Source organism: Scomber japonicus, chromosome 4 (genome assembly GCF_027409825.1).
Source record: "Scomber japonicus isolate fScoJap1 chromosome 4, fScoJap1.pri, whole genome shotgun sequence".
Lineage (NCBI taxonomy): Eukaryota > Metazoa > Chordata > Actinopteri > Scombriformes > Scombridae > Scomber > Scomber japonicus.
This window is the reverse complement of record NC_070581.1, coordinates 25,030,250-25,048,412: the sequence shown is the minus strand read 5'-3', so window position 1 is coordinate 25,048,412 and position 18,163 is coordinate 25,030,250. Positions and strand designations below refer to the sequence as shown.

The following is an 18,163-nucleotide window of genomic DNA, read 5'->3' as shown; positions in this document are numbered from 1 at the left end:
AATTGGTTTGTTTCTTTTTCTCTCGTCCAACACAAACTGGGAATTTCTGCTCCACATTTGGAATTGGCGATGTACTGTACCTCTTCTGAGATATTAAGACCCGGTAATGCTGAAATATTAAACTGAGTGTGTGTGTGTGTGTGTGTGTGACCTTCCCTTTCTTCTACCACAGTTGAGTGTTTTCAAAACCATAGCTTTGTACTGACCACCAACACACCCTGCTGGCTCACTTCTGAGTTTTTCCATAAGCTATCCCATAACTTTCATCTGAGGTAATAGATAGGTTTAATGGGATTAATTAGCAAGGATTACGAGACCTTGGAATATTGCACGGTTAAACTGCTTTTTGACTCATACTGGAACTTCCGTCTTCCTCTAGACCTTGCTGAGTAGTTATCCTTGGGGGCAGGATGCTAACTTTAGACAAAATGTAAACGTTCATGCACTATTGGGAGATCTAGGGCAGGAAAGGGTGCGCTCTTCCTGTTTTGGACCCCCCTAGGCACCGTCTGCCCTCAGTGGTCTCATGCCCCCTTTACCCACATCAATGTCGGCAAACTATCTGTGATGCTTGTCAGGTCAAGTGTGTCCAGAATGAGGTAATGGGTTAGCCATCCACTTAAGACACATTATCTATTTTTCCCCCCAACCTAAACATGACAATTTCTTGGTTTTCGTCATTGATGTGTCATCGTCTCTGTCTTTTCTCCCTCTCTTTCATCTCTGTTCGTCGTGTTCTTAGCTGGAGTCACCTGCAAACTCAGTGATTCTTAATGTCTGTTGAAGTGGTCGGCTACCCCTCCTGTAGTTGTACGATGTAACTTCAAGGACATGAATGTTTGGTGTCACAGCTGTGGAAACAAGAGTGTGACTCCACTTAGCCTGTCTGCTTTCTTGTTTTCCAATTGAATGTGCCCCACAGGGATGCATGTGTGACCGTGCAAGTGTTTCTCCTTGTGAGTCTGACTGCACACAAGCACATAAGTGAGTGTGTCCCAGAACATCACGTGTACACATGCATGCCATAGCAGCAATTTCCCCTGGTTGTAGAGGATTATGTAAAACTGTGCTGCAACCTGTTAAAATGTTTTGCTCCTGAGTCAGAATACAGCCTGCTAAGCGGTAAAATGTGCACACTGCATCGTTTTTAAAGCTGTCGAGTGGGAGGTCTAGAATGCAATTTTTAATTGAGGCCAGGCTAAGAGCTAAAGATTACAAACCTTTACAGCACTTTGGTGAAGAAACTCAGGTTTCACCTATAAGGATTCTGACCTATCTTTGACTTACAGCAAGTTGTCTCTCTTTCTGTCTTTCCTTTGCAGTGCAAGTGTGGTGATAGGAGCTCCCAAGGCCAACACAAACCAGGTCAATGTTAAAGAGGGAGGTTCTGTCTTCTACTGTCCATGGGGCCTCAGCCAATCAGATTGTCACGCAATTGAGTTTGATACCGAAGGTAAGCCTTATGACTGACACAAATACAGACTTGGCCAAAATTAATGGTATCCTTGCATTTTATTAAAATAATGCACCATTCACCCTAAAGAGTGTTTAAATTAAAAGATATTTTATTATCAGTGCATGTCTGTTTTTAGTTTGCTGTGAAACAAAACAAAAAGATGTGTGTTTTCAGTCTTAAAATCACGCAGTCAGTTAAAAAGGAGAAAATTACTCACTCTGCTGTGTGCATCACACTGAACATGGAAAACAGAAGAAAAACTCGAGCATGGTCTACAGACATTAGAAAAAAAGGTAATAGCCAAGCATGTCAACATAAAGGTTACAAGAACATCTTCAAAGAGCTTGATGTTCCTATGACCACTGTTGCCAGTATCATTAAGAAGTTTAAGGTCCGTGGAACTGTAGCCAACATCTCTGGACGTGGTCGTAAGAGGAAAATTGGCCAGAGGATTGCTCAAATGGTTGAGCAAGAACCAAGGAAAACTTCAATACATATCCAAGCTGATGTTCAAGGTACATTAGTTTCAAGTCTCATCATCTGTCGTTGTCTGAATGAAAATGGGCTCCATAATAGAAGACCCAGGAAGACCTCACTTCTAAGAGGAAGACGCAAAAAAGCCAGACTGGACTTTGCCACAATGCATGGTGAGAAGCCACAGTCCCTCTGCTAGAATGTGCTTTAGACAGATGAAACAAAATTAGAGCTTTTTGGTAAATCACACCAACCCTATATTTATTGAAGAAAAAAACGAAGCTTTCAAAGAAAATAACACCATGCCTACAGAGAAACATGAAGGAGGCTCAGTGGTGTTTTGGGGTCACTTTGCTGCCTCAGGCACTGGGTGCTTTGGATTTATGCAGGTCACAATGAAATCACAAGACTATTGAGCCATTTGGGAGAAAAATATCCAGACCAGCATCACAATGCTGTCTTAGTTGTGGACCATTGGTCTTCCAGCAGGATAATGACCCCAAACATATATCAAAAATCCCTCAAGAGTGGATGAGAAGAAAACGTTGGACCGTTCTGAAGTGGCTGGCTATGAGTCCTGATCTGAATCCCATTAAACAGTTGTGGAAAGAGCTGAAACATGCAGTTGGAAAACTGCACACATCAAACCTGAGAGAACAAGATGAGTGGGCCAAACTATCAGTGGAGAAGTGTTGAAAACCTCAGAGTTACAGAAAGTTGCATCCAAAGGCTGTGCTACAAAATATTAAGTATACCAATATTTTTGGCCAAGCTATTTTCATTGTTTTTATTGTGTTAAATATGTTAAGTTGTAAATCAAAAGCAAAGTTTCAGTTATATTTAATGTGAAATTAAGACTGATGGATACCTTTTTATACGTCTGTCAGTTTCATCTTAATACAGAAAAAAGGTGCAAAGGTACCAATATTTTCATCCATGTCTGTACAGGTGTTGTGTTCACATGCTGTTTGGAAGGCTGGAGATCTGGGACTTTTAATTAGCTGCCAAAGAAAAATGTGTTCACCTATTATTTTGCTTGAGGTGAAATGCTAAACAAATACTCTGTAAATTTTAACTGTGCCGATTTACCAATACTGCCCTTTGTCTTACTGCATGGTTGTCTGAGAAGTTGAGTAACCGTTTGCTGTTTAAGCTTCTCAGTCCCCTTTTCAAGCCAGCAGAGCATTTCCTTTCTGCTTCTGTTGTCAGCATTACGTCTGGATCAGGCGTCAGCGTTCCACTCCACTGAACTGTTGTTGGCTACGTTGGTTCCTGGACACGGGATGAGCCCTTTTTTCCTGTTTGTGTCCTCTCTTTGGGGATGAAAAGGATAATGGGGTGTTGAAGAGGTTTTTGAAGGATAGTCCTTCCTTCCTCCAGGTCGTGTTTGTGTTGCCCTGCCCCAGGAGCTATAGGGAGATAAGAAACCAATAAACAAATAGGTCAGACAAAGAAATCTTCTGTTTGTATTACAGGTAAAGTAGACACCATCAGTCGTGACAAAAGGTCTCCAGTTATTAGGTAAAGTGGTTTGGGAGAACATAAGGAAGTCCATGAAGTCGTCTAATGAATGGATTCATGTTTCGGTGTGCTGACAGAATAGCCACCAGCCTTTTTTACACAATGGAGACACAGCAAAGTGAGGAAAGGGACAGCTGGACTAAAAAGAGTGTGTAATTAAAAAGCTTTTAGATTAAACCTTTCAAACACACACAAACAGTATGAATCACACATGTAGAAGGACTGTTACCACAACACTTTTGGCTTCTTTCCTGAGAAATCAAAGCTCAGCACTGCGAGCCAGCCTAAATTTACCGTCCATAATGCACAATAGGGAGAAATATTCCACTGAGTGTTTCACAAGCCCGTTTTAACAACATTGTTTTATTGGACCCCGCTGCTTGGTACCCTTTTCTCTACTATTTTTACACTGTTTTTCTTGCAACATAAAATGTGTTGCACATCCCGGGTGCTGGCTGGAGGCCACGGCGAGTGATGTCATGTGCAAGCAGCGAGGCTTCACAGTGAAGGTTAGTCCCCTGGGCTGTCAGTGAGTGTCCTTCATATTTTGACAGGGGCTTTGAAGGCGTGCCAGAGCCGGTTCCGACACATCTGGATCACAGCAGAGTCGTCATATAGTGGAGGATTACTCGATACATGGACATCTGTATGCAGAGGTGTCTGTGCCAAACAGCTGTTACATAGATGACATTTATTGTTGCAATTAATATATTGTAGCTACGACTGTGTTTTCTTTGCCAGTTCTGATAGTAAAGGCTACAGCGAGTCAATGGTGACGCTGCCAATCAGAACCTTCTTTTTAAAGACTTTCACTAGGAATGCTTGAATGAAGGACCACTACTATATTATATTTTATCTTCCACTAGAAAATTGGTACCTTGTGTACTCTTATAACAAAGTGGTGTCAGTGGGTCTCCTCTGTCTCTTGGTGCATTTGAGCCCTGACCCACAGGCCAAAGATCTTCTTAATTAGCCTAACTAATTGGGTCAAAGTGTCCAGAGGCACCCTCCCATCCACTTCCTCTTCCATTGAGATAAGAGCTCTATGGAGTCTGTGGATCTGAGAGGAGGAGAGGGGAGCAAGGGCAGCAGGAGAGGGTGTGATAGGGGCACATGCAGGATGGGAGGAAGGGAGGGGAGGTGAGGAGGCCAGAGGGAGTGAGGCGACAGAGGGAAGCGGGAGAAACCAGAGCTCTGTTCCTCCGCTCTGTCCCCCTCTGTTCTCCTGCTGTCGGTACTCCCACAGGGACAGCTGATGTGATGAGTGAATTTGGCCATTTGTCTTCTACCCCACTGACACACACAAAAATACACACACACACACATACACATACACTCTCACAGTAAGAGGCCATAGCCCCACTAATGGCTGTCCTCTCACACACAGTTCAAAGGCACAAACGAGTCTATGGACGCACTCCAGACCCCCACGCTCCTCTGCTGGTCCCAGGAGAGACTGGGCCGGTCACATAGCGCTAACCAGCCTCCCAGGGGGACTTCAGTCAGATGACATGTTGTTTTGTCCCGTCTCTGGGTTTCCCTTTATCGCCCCTCTGAATCTCCCCTATTTTCATCTGAGAGCATTTCACGTGACTCCAGCTGGCTGCCTTCAGCCGCCTCGCAGACAACAAACAACTTTTCATTACTCATTATAGTGACACAGAACTAATGCTGGAGCGAATGCTGCCATGTGAGAACTTTGCTTAGCATGTGAAAACTTTATTTACTGCTTCTTAAAGCTGTGACGTTGATGTACTTCCTCGTTTTTTTTTGTATGCCCAGATAACTGATTGAAATGATGTGCTATGAGTCACAAGAGGACTTTTTTTTGCTCCTAATCCTGGTTGCCTTGGTAACATGACTCAAACATACACAATCCTGCTCAGCTACTACCGTCTCCGTTGTGGTTTTGCGTTTGCCTTATCCAAACAGAGACCCCTGAGTTATGAAAATATTAAGGTGTATCCTTTAAAAGAAAAGGACCATGCAGCTAAGGCAGATTAGTTAAAGTAACAATCTCATAAGTAGCTGTTTGAAGAGTGGGTCATGTTATTGCCTGTATGGCTAAAGCACTTCTTTTCACACATAGAATCCTGCACACTTAACACAGTGGGGCCAGGGTTGCATGCTGTTGGCCCATGATGAATGATGTTAGCAGGAAAGCCCAGTGATCGAGATTAAGCAGAAATACAGTTGGGTTATTAAAAACTCTAATCTCTATGCTTCCAGTCTTGGGTGAGGGGAGGCAGCACTCCCTGTAAGCAAAGGGTGGAAAGGGCTGTATAGACATGGAGACTTGGATGAGATAGTGTAAAGAAAAAATGAATAGGAAGATGGAGATAATATTGAAAATGAAAACAGAGAAACTGAGAGAGAAGTGTGTGCCTAAACAGAGATGATTGGGAGGTTGCTATGAGGAAGCTGGGCTAGAGTGTGTATGTTTTCCTTGGACCCCGGCCCCTTCGCTGTTTCCACAAAGACACAGAGCAGGCCTTCACCCCCAGCTCCAGGCTGCCTAGTTGGCTGGGAAGAAGGAGTAGAGGCGGACAGGCATGGATAGAGAGGCTGACATACAGCCTACTTTCTTCACATCCGCATAGGTCATAATCTCTTGCATTATCAATCATTCCTGGAGAGACGTTGCTTTGCTCTTTTGCAACATGCTGTGGTTTGACACAGTATAAAGGGGAAATGAATCTGAAAACTGTAAGGGAGTTAGGGTGGAGTGGTTCTTCAGCTTACATTTGCACTTCCGTTACAGATGTCAGCTCTTACATACCAGAATGTCAGCCTTCTGTGTGTGAACTAAAGGATGGTGCTGTGACTTCCTTGCCTAATCGATTTGTTTGCATTTCATTCTCCATCGCAGCACAGATGTAACATCTGTCTCACAATAAAGTTGTGTTTAAATCTGACTCCCTGGACCATCTGTCATGTCACCTGCTGCTGTCAAAGTGTTGAAGTGGGAGATCAGCGCTAGTAGCCAGGTGGCCAAACAGAGCCAAGGGTCAATGAGGTTAAGCTAGGCCAGACTAGTCCATACCCGGCCAAGCTAAGAGAACTGCTATCTCCTGATCCCCTGAACAGTGGCCGTATAGCACATACCATTCTCTTCAAATTCTCACCCTGATCGTCTTTGCATGAAAAATAGTGTAACTGGAGTCCTAAAGCCTGCTGTTTGCCAGTTGTCCAGATGTTTCCAAGGACCTGGGAGGGGAAGGCTACTTGAGGTCCAGCTGAAGGAATTAATGTTTGTCATACTGCTATCACTCAGTGTCATTTTCCTTTGTTTTTTTCTCCAGGGGAACGCACTTCCTCGGTCAACAACGAACAGATTGATTTCAAGTCCCACCAATGGTTCGGTGCCACTGTGCGATCTCATGGTGATGCAATTCTGGTAAGGTGACCTCTTAAAGGTGATTTTGGGGGTTGGGCAGGGAAGGACTAGAGTTTCAGCTCTGCTTCTCTCCATTTGTGCTCTCCACTGTTATGATTAGGGCTTTCAGTGAAGCTTGTTCTGGCCACATGGCTGTGAGAAACTTTCTTCTTCTAGTGATGTCTCACTCAGGGGGAATGTGTATATTCTTTGGTAGAAATTTGTCTTCCAGATTACTGGCCATTAAGTTGTTGTCATTCAGATCCAATTTTCACCTCCATTCTCGACACAACGTAAAGAAATGTTTTGTGCCCCTCCTATGACATCAAAGTTGAGCCGCCTGTTGTTTGGTCTGATAGTACGGGTTGTGACCTGGGTTGAGTTACGTGGTTACGCTGCTCCAGATGTACCGCTGACCTCAGCCTGGGTCTCCCCCTGAGTTCACCCAGGTGTTGTTGCAACTGGAAAAACATCTCCCAACCTAAAAGCTCACCCCATTCATCACCACATCTCCTCCCCACCAATCCCCATCTTTCTTTACCTCCTCTCTATACCAGGCTTGCGCCCCTCTCTACTCCTGGCGTACTGAAAAGGAAGTTGCCCATTCTGACCCTACAGGAAGCTGCTACCTCTCACTTCAGAATTTCACCAAATTTGTGGAGTATGCACCCTGCCGCACAGGTAACCGTCACCTCTGTGGGAGTTACACAAGTGTTAAAGTTTATTTTCCCATGATTTTCATTGAATGTTAGTTGAATATTAATAGTTATAACATTAAATCATTCATGATGCACCACTCCACTTCTGTCTTCTGTTTCAGAGCTCAGTGATGCAGTAGGACAAGGCTACTGTCAGGGAGGATTTAGTGCTGACTTCACCACGGTAATAACTATGTTCCCATCAGTGAACAACCAGAGATTTATGGGCTAATTTTTTCTTTTTTCATTGTAGTAATTCGCAGGTTTTATCTTTCAGGATGGCAAAGTGGTGTTGGGAGGGCCAGGCAGCTACTATTGGCAAGGTATGTAGGACATATCAACCAAGCATGTATAAAATCCTAAAAAAAACACAAGCCTCAAAATGTCCTTCCAAGTTAATCTACATTACCGTTTTTCTCTATGCTTTTACTTTAGGTCAGGTGATCTCTGCAACTAAGGAGGAGATTATTAAAGCGCACAACCCAGACTATCATATACAGGCTGTGGCTGGCCAGATCCAGACGAAACAGGACACAACTAAACATGATGACAGCTATCAGGGTAATAGAGGCTGACTAAAATGTGAACTCTTAATTTGTGTGCCATGCAAGCTGAAGCTAATGTCTGTACTCCTGTGTTGCCTATAGGGTACTCTGTTGCTGTTGGGGAATTCAGTGGTGATCAAGTGGAAGGTAAGTTATCAAATATGTACCCACGTGGCCAATGTTTGGTGAGGCGTGAAGTAAAACCCATAAGGGCAGACACAGAAATGCCAATGCTACAGCTGAAGTGAACATACATTCATGTCAGCTACAATATTTTACATGATTATTGAGCTGGAAACCTCATCAATACTGAAATCCTCCTGCTGTGCTTGTCCTGCATATTTTCCCTTAACTAAATCTTTGCTTCATTTCTCTATGCACCTCTTAGATTTTGTGACGGGTGTTCCAAAAGGACTCATGCTTTATGGTTTGGTAAGAAAGCTTAATCATCACTCTCATTTTGGCTCCTGTTTTGTTGCTTTGAGAATGAGAGGACTGGGCTTTGGACTTGGGACTAACACAGGAAAATAAAGGGGGAAAAAAATAAAACAGCTTACGCGATACTGTCCCAACAGGGATAGTTTTTTTTAGTGAATACCATACCAGAGACTGTGCTCATATTATACTGCATAAAAAGATGTTCACCATATGTGACTGCTGTGTTGCAGGTGTCTATTCTCAATGGTACAGATCTGAAGGCCCTGATTAACTACACTGGCGAGCAGGTGAGTCAGACAGATCCTATCTCTGCCCTCATACATACAAAAAGCTTCTTCATGCTCCAGTTCCTCTGTGTGTTCATGGCTTGGCTCCTCATGAGAGCTCTTAATTTGTTGAGTCAGTGTAAGCAAAAATAATTTCCTTTCCAACGTTCTCTTTACTAGATTTTGGTCTCTTTCGTGGTTTGCTGTAAAGCTCAATTATTGAGGGGAAAGTGCAGTGGCAATTTGTGCAAATGGTTCTGGGAATAAAAGAGCACTGAGCTTGATTAAAGTGATGATTGACTCAGCTGAGTAAATAAAATCACAAGTGAATTTGCTTACACTCTGGCAATTCAGACCATATCGTCAAACGGAGCTTCATGACAGCAAATTCAGGAAATTAAACAGAGCTGGAACAATAATGGAGCTAAACTAAGCCTATCATGCAACAAATCTGTAAAACCCATCAAGCCGTCAGGTTTCCTTCAGGCCTTCCTTTACTCTAACAATGCTGAAAGAAAATCTGACTTTTTATTATTAACCAAGAAACGACCAAAACTTGATGATGTTAATAACTTTTAACAATGAGATTTTCACTGGCCAAAGTAATGGACACACTTTTGTTCACAGATGGGATCATATTATGGTTATTCAGTGGCGACGACTGACATCAATAGTGATGGGTGAGTAGTAGCTTTGTCCCTGTCTGTTTTCCTCTGTTTCTCTTACTTGTTCAGTAATAGTAAGTAAGTAAATAAGTATGTAAAGTTTATTTAATATAGCATCTTTCACAGAACAGGCCACAAACTGCTTCATAAGAGTGTGAAATTGGTAAAGAAATAAAGAAATAATCATAAAAATAGTACAATTTAAAATACTATAAAAGAAACAAACAATTAAACATGCGCAGGGTGCAGATCATGTGTCCATAGCAAGAGTATTCCACAGTGTTGGAGCCACCACTTTAAAGGCACAATCACCCTTTGTGTTCAGTCGAGCGTGAGGGGCAACCAGTTAGCCCCGGTCAAAAGACTTAAGTCACCTACTGGTCAGAGCAGGTCAGACATGTACAAAGGTGCCTGACAATGCAGGGTTATATGTGATTGCAAGAATCTTAAACTTGATGGGAAGCCAATGTAAAGATGATCAAATGGGTTTGACAGTTGTGCAAAACAGTCACATTGAGTTTAAAAAAGACATACTGATGGATATGGATGAGATAGCTTTAAATGTGCTAATTTTATGACTTGAGTGAAGCATACACAGAGCAAATAGTGTAGGACCCAAGACACAATCCTGGGGCACACCACAGGAAAGAGCAGCAGTTTCAGACATGTAGGGACCAAGCCACACAGAAAAACTCTTAAAAATAGAAAGAAAACCAATCCAGGGCACATCCAGAGACACCCTCCTACAGCCAAAATGTTTCAATCAGGACATCGTGATCTACAGTATCATAAGCTGCACTGGGATCCAGCAGCACCAAAAACACAGAGCATTCACTCACACCAGAAGACATCATTATGTCATTGGAGACCCTGAGAAGAGCTGTTTCAGAGGAATGCTTCTGACAGAAACCAGAGTGGAATTTGTCTGAAATGTTGTGGTCCGTCAAGACAGCAGTGAGCTGTTGGGGAACAATTTTCTCCAAAACTTATGAAGTAAAAGTCAGCTTAGATATTGGCCTGTAGTTTTTCGTGAAGGGATGGGTCAAGGTTGGTGTTTTTTCAGAACAACTGCATGTTTTAAAATAGGATGAGATAGAACCAGATTGCAAGGAGCTATTTATAATAGAGACCAGGCATGGACCTATACAGCCAAGTAATTTTTAAGCATGTATGTTGGTAAATATTTACAGGGCTGGATTAAGGTTTCATGCTGCCCACCAGATCAGTGAAATCTTGCTGGGAAACAGAAGAGAAGCAGTCCAAAAGAAGAGCCAAGTTGGATAGGAATAAAAGGGGATAGAGTAGGGGGATGATGCTAGCCCTGAAATCTCTAATCTTATCCACAAAGAAAGAGAGAAAGTTGCCACAATCCTTATCTGAAAAAGACAAGAGGTGCAGGACTAACATTGCTGTTGATGGTATCAAACAGCAGTTAATGGTTGCGCTTACTGGAGGAAATTAAGTTAACAAAGTAGGAAGCTCTTGCATATTTAATCAAGTTGTTAAACTCAGTTAAAGGTAGAATATGTAGAATGAGCAGAACAACGCCATCTAATGTCTCGAGATCGTAGTCGCAACAACCAAAAAGTAATTCCAGCAGTCGGGTTGCCAGGTCCGGTGCCGGATTTTATTTTAGCTCTAACTCTGTAAATATACCACTTTATCCACATATCTAACCTTTTTAGGCGAGAAAGTAGCCCTTTAGATCAACAATGTGACGCTAATTTGTCCAAATAACATCTGCTTAAAGTTTTGTTCCTGCGAATTCGGAGCCACTCAAGTTAGCCGTAGCGAGTAACGCACTTCCGGTCATTTTCACAAAATAAAACACCCGTTACCTTTTATTATTAAGAAAACCATAACGATAGAGTTGGTGCTTTTATTTTGAAAACAGGAAGCGAACATACCCTCGCTGTAACTGACTTGAAACCACCGAGGTACATTACATTGTAACACGCCAGTGGGAGTAGCAGCAATGTCTCTGCATGTACTGCCTAATCCTAAACACCGATTGGCTTGTGTGTGGTGTCGTCAGAAGCAGAAGAGGCTCACGGTCGTAAACATCTAGTCACGTGTACTCTGAGATGGACGCGCAGGTCAGGAAATGACGTATATGGTTTGTAATTTGTGTTATTACATTAGGTGTTGGACTAAATGTATGGATGTATGGACAATGTATGGAAAATATTCCGGTTTTATGGAAACGGATTTCATATTTCACAAGAATGGATACTTGGCGAGCTGTACATAAAGTCCTGTGTCATAAGATGATCGTTGTGGATAAAGGGAAGACTTTGAAGGTATGTAGGCATTATAGCTTTTCTCACTTAGCTGAGTGGCTAGCCAAGCTAATCGCTAATACTATTACGGCTGTGAGCAACCATATAAGTCGTGAGTGGTCTTGAATGAACCAGGGCAATCTAAGCTTTCCAACAATGTACGGCATGAGTATCTATGTTTAAGGGTTGGTGTTTAAAACATTCAGAAGAACGTGTGGCTACCTCCTAACATCCGTCCCGTCCCTTGAACGGAACAGCGTGCCTTAAGAGGTTAATGATCAAATATCAAAATCCGAATAGCGTCAGAAAGTCAACCCACTCTCCACATTTCCATTGCTACCGTTTTGACACTTCATGGTACACAAACAAATAGCATCTCATATGAAAGCTAAGACCCTGGCGAGTTCAACAGTACCACTATTATTGCGCTAAAAACTCAGTGAACCAGCAGCATACAAAGTTAAACAACCACTTATTTACAGCGACTAACAGATATTCTGTCTTACCTTCGAAGTTTTGTGATGAAAAGTTGTACTTGAGAGCAAAAAACGCTGGTTTTAGTAAGTCCAACACGGCCGTGTTTGTTTACAACTCCATTTCACCCAGTGCCAGCCTACAGTAGCTGCACCGGAACAACAGACAACCCTGGCAACCCGCAATTCCGGCCGCTAAATGGCTGGTACAATGTACACAGAACGTGTCAGAACGTCATTGTCGAACCCGTCAAAAAAAATTTAAAAATATTAATTCAGACTAAATATATTTTTTTTTATGGAAAAGCAATACTTTCATTCTGTACCCCTCAAAACGCCCCGTGGCTGTATTATTTTAAAAAAAATATAGCTTTTAATAAATATTCTACATATTCAACCTTTTAAAGGTTCTATGTAGGGAGGCGGTGTACATGGATTTTGGTGGATTTCCACAGTTGCTGTACCTGCCAGCATTTACACCAGAGACAAGGAATATTGGGATGAACTGACAAAGGGAACAATTCTCACTTTACTAGGTGCCACTTTATCCAAAATGGTGGAGCAAGGTGTGTTAAAGGAATGGTCCAGTTGAGTAATGTCATCATGAGAAGAGAACACTAGGGTCAAAAGCTGCAGAAAACTCCTCAGCCGAGAGGTCATTGACGATGTGAAAGCACTTTACAAGTTCATCGACAGGGAATGTAAATAAAAGACAGGTTGAACAAAACACATTTATGGTCAGTAACATGCAGCTCCTCAGAGAATGGGATCAATATTTAAACCAAGTGTAAAAACCAGGTCCAGAGTATGAGCCCTAATAGCTGGGAATAATCTAGATTGGACTCCACCAATAAGCCATTATAGCAAGAACCTCAGGCGTCAATGTGTCTGAGCTTAAATGAGGTTGTGTGATCTTCCTTTGTTGTCTGCAGGATGGTCGACCTGCTAGTGGGAGCTCCCATGTTCATGGTCCGAGGCTCCGATGGCCGTCTGGAAGAGATGGGCCGGGTTTATGTTTACTTGCAGCGCAGCCCTCTAAACCTGGAGCTCAGCCTACCTCACCTTACAGGCACTCAGGTGTTTGGGAGATTTGGCAGCACCGTTGCACCATTGGGAGATCTGAACCAGGATGGATTCAATGGTAAGAATGGAGTTTGCGGAGGGGGAATTATAAACATCATGATTCATTATTGCCTCTACTCCTAACTCACATGAACATGAAACATCAGAGTACAAACTAAGAAACAAAAAAGGCAAAGAAAGAAATCTGAAAACAGCCCTTCCAATGAGTTCCTTTTTCCATTTCATTCTATTAGACAGCAACAGTATAGACCAACACAATTAGTTTAATTTTAGAGGGTCAATTACACTGACTATAAATCCATTTTCTACTCAAATGAATGTTACAATTGTTGCAATGAAAGCTATTCCCCCTGTTACCCAATGTTTTTCTGGGCTACCATGGCAACAGCCTAATAAACAATATTGTTGTATAAAATAATTTATGCACAATGTGCCAAATATAATCAAACCAAAGATCTCTATGTTTTATAGATAATGTAAGATCATTCTTTTCTTGACCTTTTGCTCCTTGGCAGATGTGGCTATCAGCTGTCCATTTGGAGGGGAGGAGCAGCAGGGACTGGTTTACATCTATAATGGATACTCAGAAGGACTCAGGGAAAAGCCATCTCAAATTATCACTGGCCAGTGGGCTGCTGGGGCCATACCTGCTAGCTTTGGATTTGGCCTCAGAGGTGCTAAAGACCTGGACATGAATGGATACCCAGGTGGGCGAGGTTAAAATTATTGTTGTCATTAGCATAAATATGTATTATAGTATGTTTTCTAATCCTCTTTCTTTACTTTTTCAGATCTCATTGTTGGCGCCTTTGGTGTTGATAAAGCAGTCCTCTATAGGTATGTTGTCTCAAATAGTATACTGTATCTAATTATGCAGTTTGTTTGTTTAAAGGCAAAGTGTAGCAATTTGGGAAACATCTATATTCATTTTCTTTTGAGTTAGATGAGAAGAATGATACTACTCATGTGTGTAGAATAATAATGAAACTGGAGCCAGGAGACAGTTAGCTTAGCTTAGCATAACAACTGTAAACAGAAGGGAACCATTAGCCTGGCTCTGGAGAAGCAAATATGTGTATTTCCCAAAATGTTGTAAAAGTGGAAATTTATTGAGTCATGAAATGACTTTCTTTTCGTCACTCACAGATCCCGCCCAATAGTAAACACCATTGCAACCCTGACAGTTTACCCCACCATGATCAACCCTGAAGAGAAAAACTGCATCATCACTAATGGAAACTCCAGCATTCCTGTTTCCTGGTGAGTTTTCAGTTGTTGCACTACCAACACTCAGCTTCCTTCGACCTCTCTTCTGGTATTTGTTTGACCCAACTGCAGAAAGATGGGCTTCCCCGCTCCCCTGCGTGCATAAACGCTCCTATCCTGGCAGGAAGTTCTGATAAGAAATATCCTTTCTATCAGCAGTCACGGTATTAATTTGAACCGGGCGCTGCTGTTCTGTGACCTATATTCAAAATGTCTTCATATCACACTGCTTCTGCTGAGGAACAGAAAAATAACATGTTGAATAGCAGCATTGTTAGCCATTTTTGGCCTCCTCCAAAAGTGCACAGTATTCAGTTCCAGAAAAGGGGAGAGGAAACAGACGACGGTTGCTCGCTGCTCGACATGGTTGACATTGCGCTCATGTGTCTGCTTTTCCCCCCTCTCCAGATCCCGATCCATAAAGGAAACTCTTGTATACACATGTGTCTTGATTACGCTACGTTGCCTAGTGATGAGGAGTTTTTTTGTGGGGGTTAAGGGAGTGCAGAGGGGATAATGGGAAGGCGGGTGGGAGGGGAGGGGCTGGAAGGTTTTTGCAGTTGCTTTGAATGAGATATTGTTTGCTGGTGGAACACAGCTGGGAAACATCAGGACACGTAGACTCCCGTGACCGTGCACACACAGTCGTGCAGAAACAGTCAGACACAGGAGCGTATACATGAAGTTACCCCTCGAAAGAAGTCCTTGTTTTCTGTCTCTTTCTGTCTCATTTTTCACTTCTCTCCCCTTTCCTGTGTTTTTTTTTCACAAGACTCCGTTTTCCTTTCTCAGTTTCTGCTCCGTGGCTCTACTGTGGGTTTACTAGTAAAAGGATTGGGGGTTTTGGGGTTGCAGACTTTTTGGACAGCAGCAGCATGTTGTGCGGCTGATGTCATGAGACAGAGCAACAGGCTTATATAGACAGCCATTGACTGGTCAGCACTGAAACCTGAGTCGTTGCCCAATTTCACCCTTCTTAACTCTGCTATTCCTTTGTGTGTGGGGGGGCTGAGGGTGGAAACGGAGACATACCGATTTATCAGCCTGGCTGGTGAAAGCGGTCAATGCCAGAATGTCTCCAAACATTTGGGATTTTTTTCATATTATTCATTGTATTCCCATTACGCCCCGTTCCTTGTAACGTGAACCATGTAAGGAGCTGACACAAGAAAAGTGGGCCATGAGAGAAAATGAGAGAACAAGTGAGGGTGAATCTTCTGTGTACGGTATATTTATACTGAATGTCTGCCATAAAAGAATATGCTTCCCTCATCATGTCCTTGTCCCTTCTGTCCAAAACAGTGTCAACCTGAGTTTCTGTATATCCGCTGATGGGAAGCATCTACCAGGCATCTTAGGTGAGCCAATTTTCCACATCTGCACTTTATTACAAGTGAGGAAATTGTCAGATAGTCACCAATGGTAATGTTTTAAATCCATAACAGCCTGTAGGTTTTGTCAGATGATTTTGTTATGACAAAAAAGGAAATGCAGTGTGCCAAATACTCAATATATCAAACTTCTTCTATACTCAGTGCCTTTGCCTATCAACCCCTAGTTATTATCTTTAATGAGTCCTTTCTCTATATACACGTGTTCTCTCTGCCATCATGTTTAGGTTACATTGACTACATTGTGTGTGCTTCAGAGTATTTATGGAAGTCTATTTTAAACCTGTCATTACGTGACTAAAGAACATTCATCATGCCATGAATGCTCATTTGTGTGTATGTGTTATGTGTTCCAGATTTCCAGGTGGAGGTGCAGCTCGATAGTCATAAGCACAAGCAGAAAGGTGCAGTGAAGAGGGCTCTGTTCTTAGATTCCCAGCTGCCCTCGCTCCAGCAGAGTGTGAGAGTGCGCCGTGGCGAGCGCATATGCAACCATACAACGATCTACTTAAGAGTACGTCCCCTTTCTCTCTAATTAAAAAGAAAACCTCTATAACTGTGATGTAACTTAAACCTTTGCAGCCATTCGTAATCAACTGCGTCAACAAAATACGAAGAAAGAAGAAAATATAAAAGCAATAACCGCGATTATGATACAAATTAAGCCATGTGACATTTTTGAAAAACAAATTCTTACTTTCTGTACAAATTTAATCAAGAAAAAAACCCTGGTATGTGTTTTTGACTGCAGGCTGAGAAAGAATTCAGAGACAAACTCTCCTCCATTTACGTGGCCTTGAACTACAGCTTGGATCCCAAAGCTGCAGCTGACTCCCACGGCCTGCGGCCCATCCTCAACTATCATGCCGCCAGTGTCATTGAACAGAAGGTAAAGTGACATGTACTACACTTTCCTGACCTCTTATTCAGCTCAGTTAATTAACCCTGGAGTGATCTACAGGTCTTCAAACATCAATATATAGTAAAGCAATGTTCAATAATAATGTAAATCTGGTTCCAAGACTACTTAGACTCATTCTCTCTTCTCTGAGCTGATGATAAGAATATCCGCCACATTGAGTAATTATTCTCCTTTTCACGGACCAGCTACTTTCTGACTCTCCTGTCCTTGGTAAAAGAGTGAGTCTGTTCTTTTTAATGTACATTATAAACTACTCTGCTGGGATGAAGTCCAATGTGTCTGGAAAATGAAAATGTGAGGCACATGTACAGCAGAGTGTTTCGCTGTCCCCACAGGAATAACTCCTTAGCTTACTTGGCTGCCTTAAGGTACATAGGTGACTTGTTCCAGAGCTGCACAAGCACAGAGGGTTTGTAGATACTTCAGGGTGGGGCACTGCTGGGCTATTTGCCCATCTGGTTGAAATCTCTCAGCATTTTGCCAGTTTTCCTCTGGCAGCGTGTAGAGTTGGCTCAACATGTTAACAGTTGTGCATCATTTCAGCTGTGGCACAGCGTGCACCATATGTGTGCTCAGCAATAGCCACCAGATTGGAGCATTCGGGGAGTGGCAAGGAGTGTAGTTTTATTTCCCTTTCTTTTTTAATATCTATCTATCCTGGTCTGTATCTTTTCCCCATTGGATCAGGACTGAACCCTATCATTAATGTCCTTACTAGATCTCTAATAGATGTGGTATATTGCTCAACCAAAACCTTGAGACATGCCTGAGCTAAAAAAAATTAACCTTAAACCTGAAAAATCTCCTTTTTGCCAAACACCCAAAGAGGGCAAACCTGATATGTATATGTATGTGTAAAATGGGAGTTGGAGTTGTGTCAAACTGCCAAACATATTTCATTAATCTTGCTTTAGCCTGTGAATACAACAGTGTATAAACAGTGAAGAATGACTATTATACTGCAGCCTTGGCCTTGATCAGACACATGATGCCCTATTTATTTCACATATGCTTTGAGAATGTGTGGCAGGCTATGCAACATTTCACCGACTCTGCCAAGAACTTGCTCTTCTCAAGCTTGAGTGAGAAAGAGAAACGGTTGATGGGCTCGGCACAGTCTCACCCTCGCTCTCATCTTTAACATATTCCACATGTTTCTGCAAAGATTTATGGCATCATGTCGGATCTATTAATTGATATTATTCTCAGATTGCATATGAAGGCATACATTTATACAAAATCTGGAAAGATCAGTTGTTTTCATCTTTTTAGAAATAGAAAATGGATGAAATGGTGCATCAATGCCCTCA

General features: G+C 42.3%; 1 protein-coding gene across 1 annotated transcript in view; it reads left to right on the top strand.

Moving 5' to 3' along the window:
- itga5 (integrin, alpha 5 (fibronectin receptor, alpha polypeptide)) overlaps positions 1 to 18,163 on the top strand; it is a 38,237-nt gene that overhangs the window by 7,818 nt on the left and 12,256 nt on the right. The window contains exons 2-18 of the mRNA XM_053317337.1: positions 1,323 to 1,453; positions 6,754 to 6,848; positions 7,385 to 7,508; positions 7,648 to 7,709; positions 7,803 to 7,848; positions 7,961 to 8,086; positions 8,173 to 8,217; positions 8,459 to 8,502; positions 8,739 to 8,795; positions 9,402 to 9,454; positions 13,124 to 13,332; positions 13,790 to 13,981; positions 14,066 to 14,111; positions 14,421 to 14,534; positions 15,843 to 15,898; positions 16,288 to 16,445; positions 16,683 to 16,820. Coding sequence (XP_053173312.1) covers positions 1,323 to 1,453; positions 6,754 to 6,848; positions 7,385 to 7,508; positions 7,648 to 7,709; positions 7,803 to 7,848; positions 7,961 to 8,086; positions 8,173 to 8,217; positions 8,459 to 8,502; positions 8,739 to 8,795; positions 9,402 to 9,454; positions 13,124 to 13,332; positions 13,790 to 13,981; positions 14,066 to 14,111; positions 14,421 to 14,534; positions 15,843 to 15,898; positions 16,288 to 16,445; positions 16,683 to 16,820 — 1,696 coding nt within the window. The remainder of the gene's footprint in view (positions 1 to 1,322; positions 1,454 to 6,753; positions 6,849 to 7,384; positions 7,509 to 7,647; positions 7,710 to 7,802; positions 7,849 to 7,960; positions 8,087 to 8,172; positions 8,218 to 8,458; positions 8,503 to 8,738; positions 8,796 to 9,401; positions 9,455 to 13,123; positions 13,333 to 13,789; positions 13,982 to 14,065; positions 14,112 to 14,420; positions 14,535 to 15,842; positions 15,899 to 16,287; positions 16,446 to 16,682; positions 16,821 to 18,163) is intronic.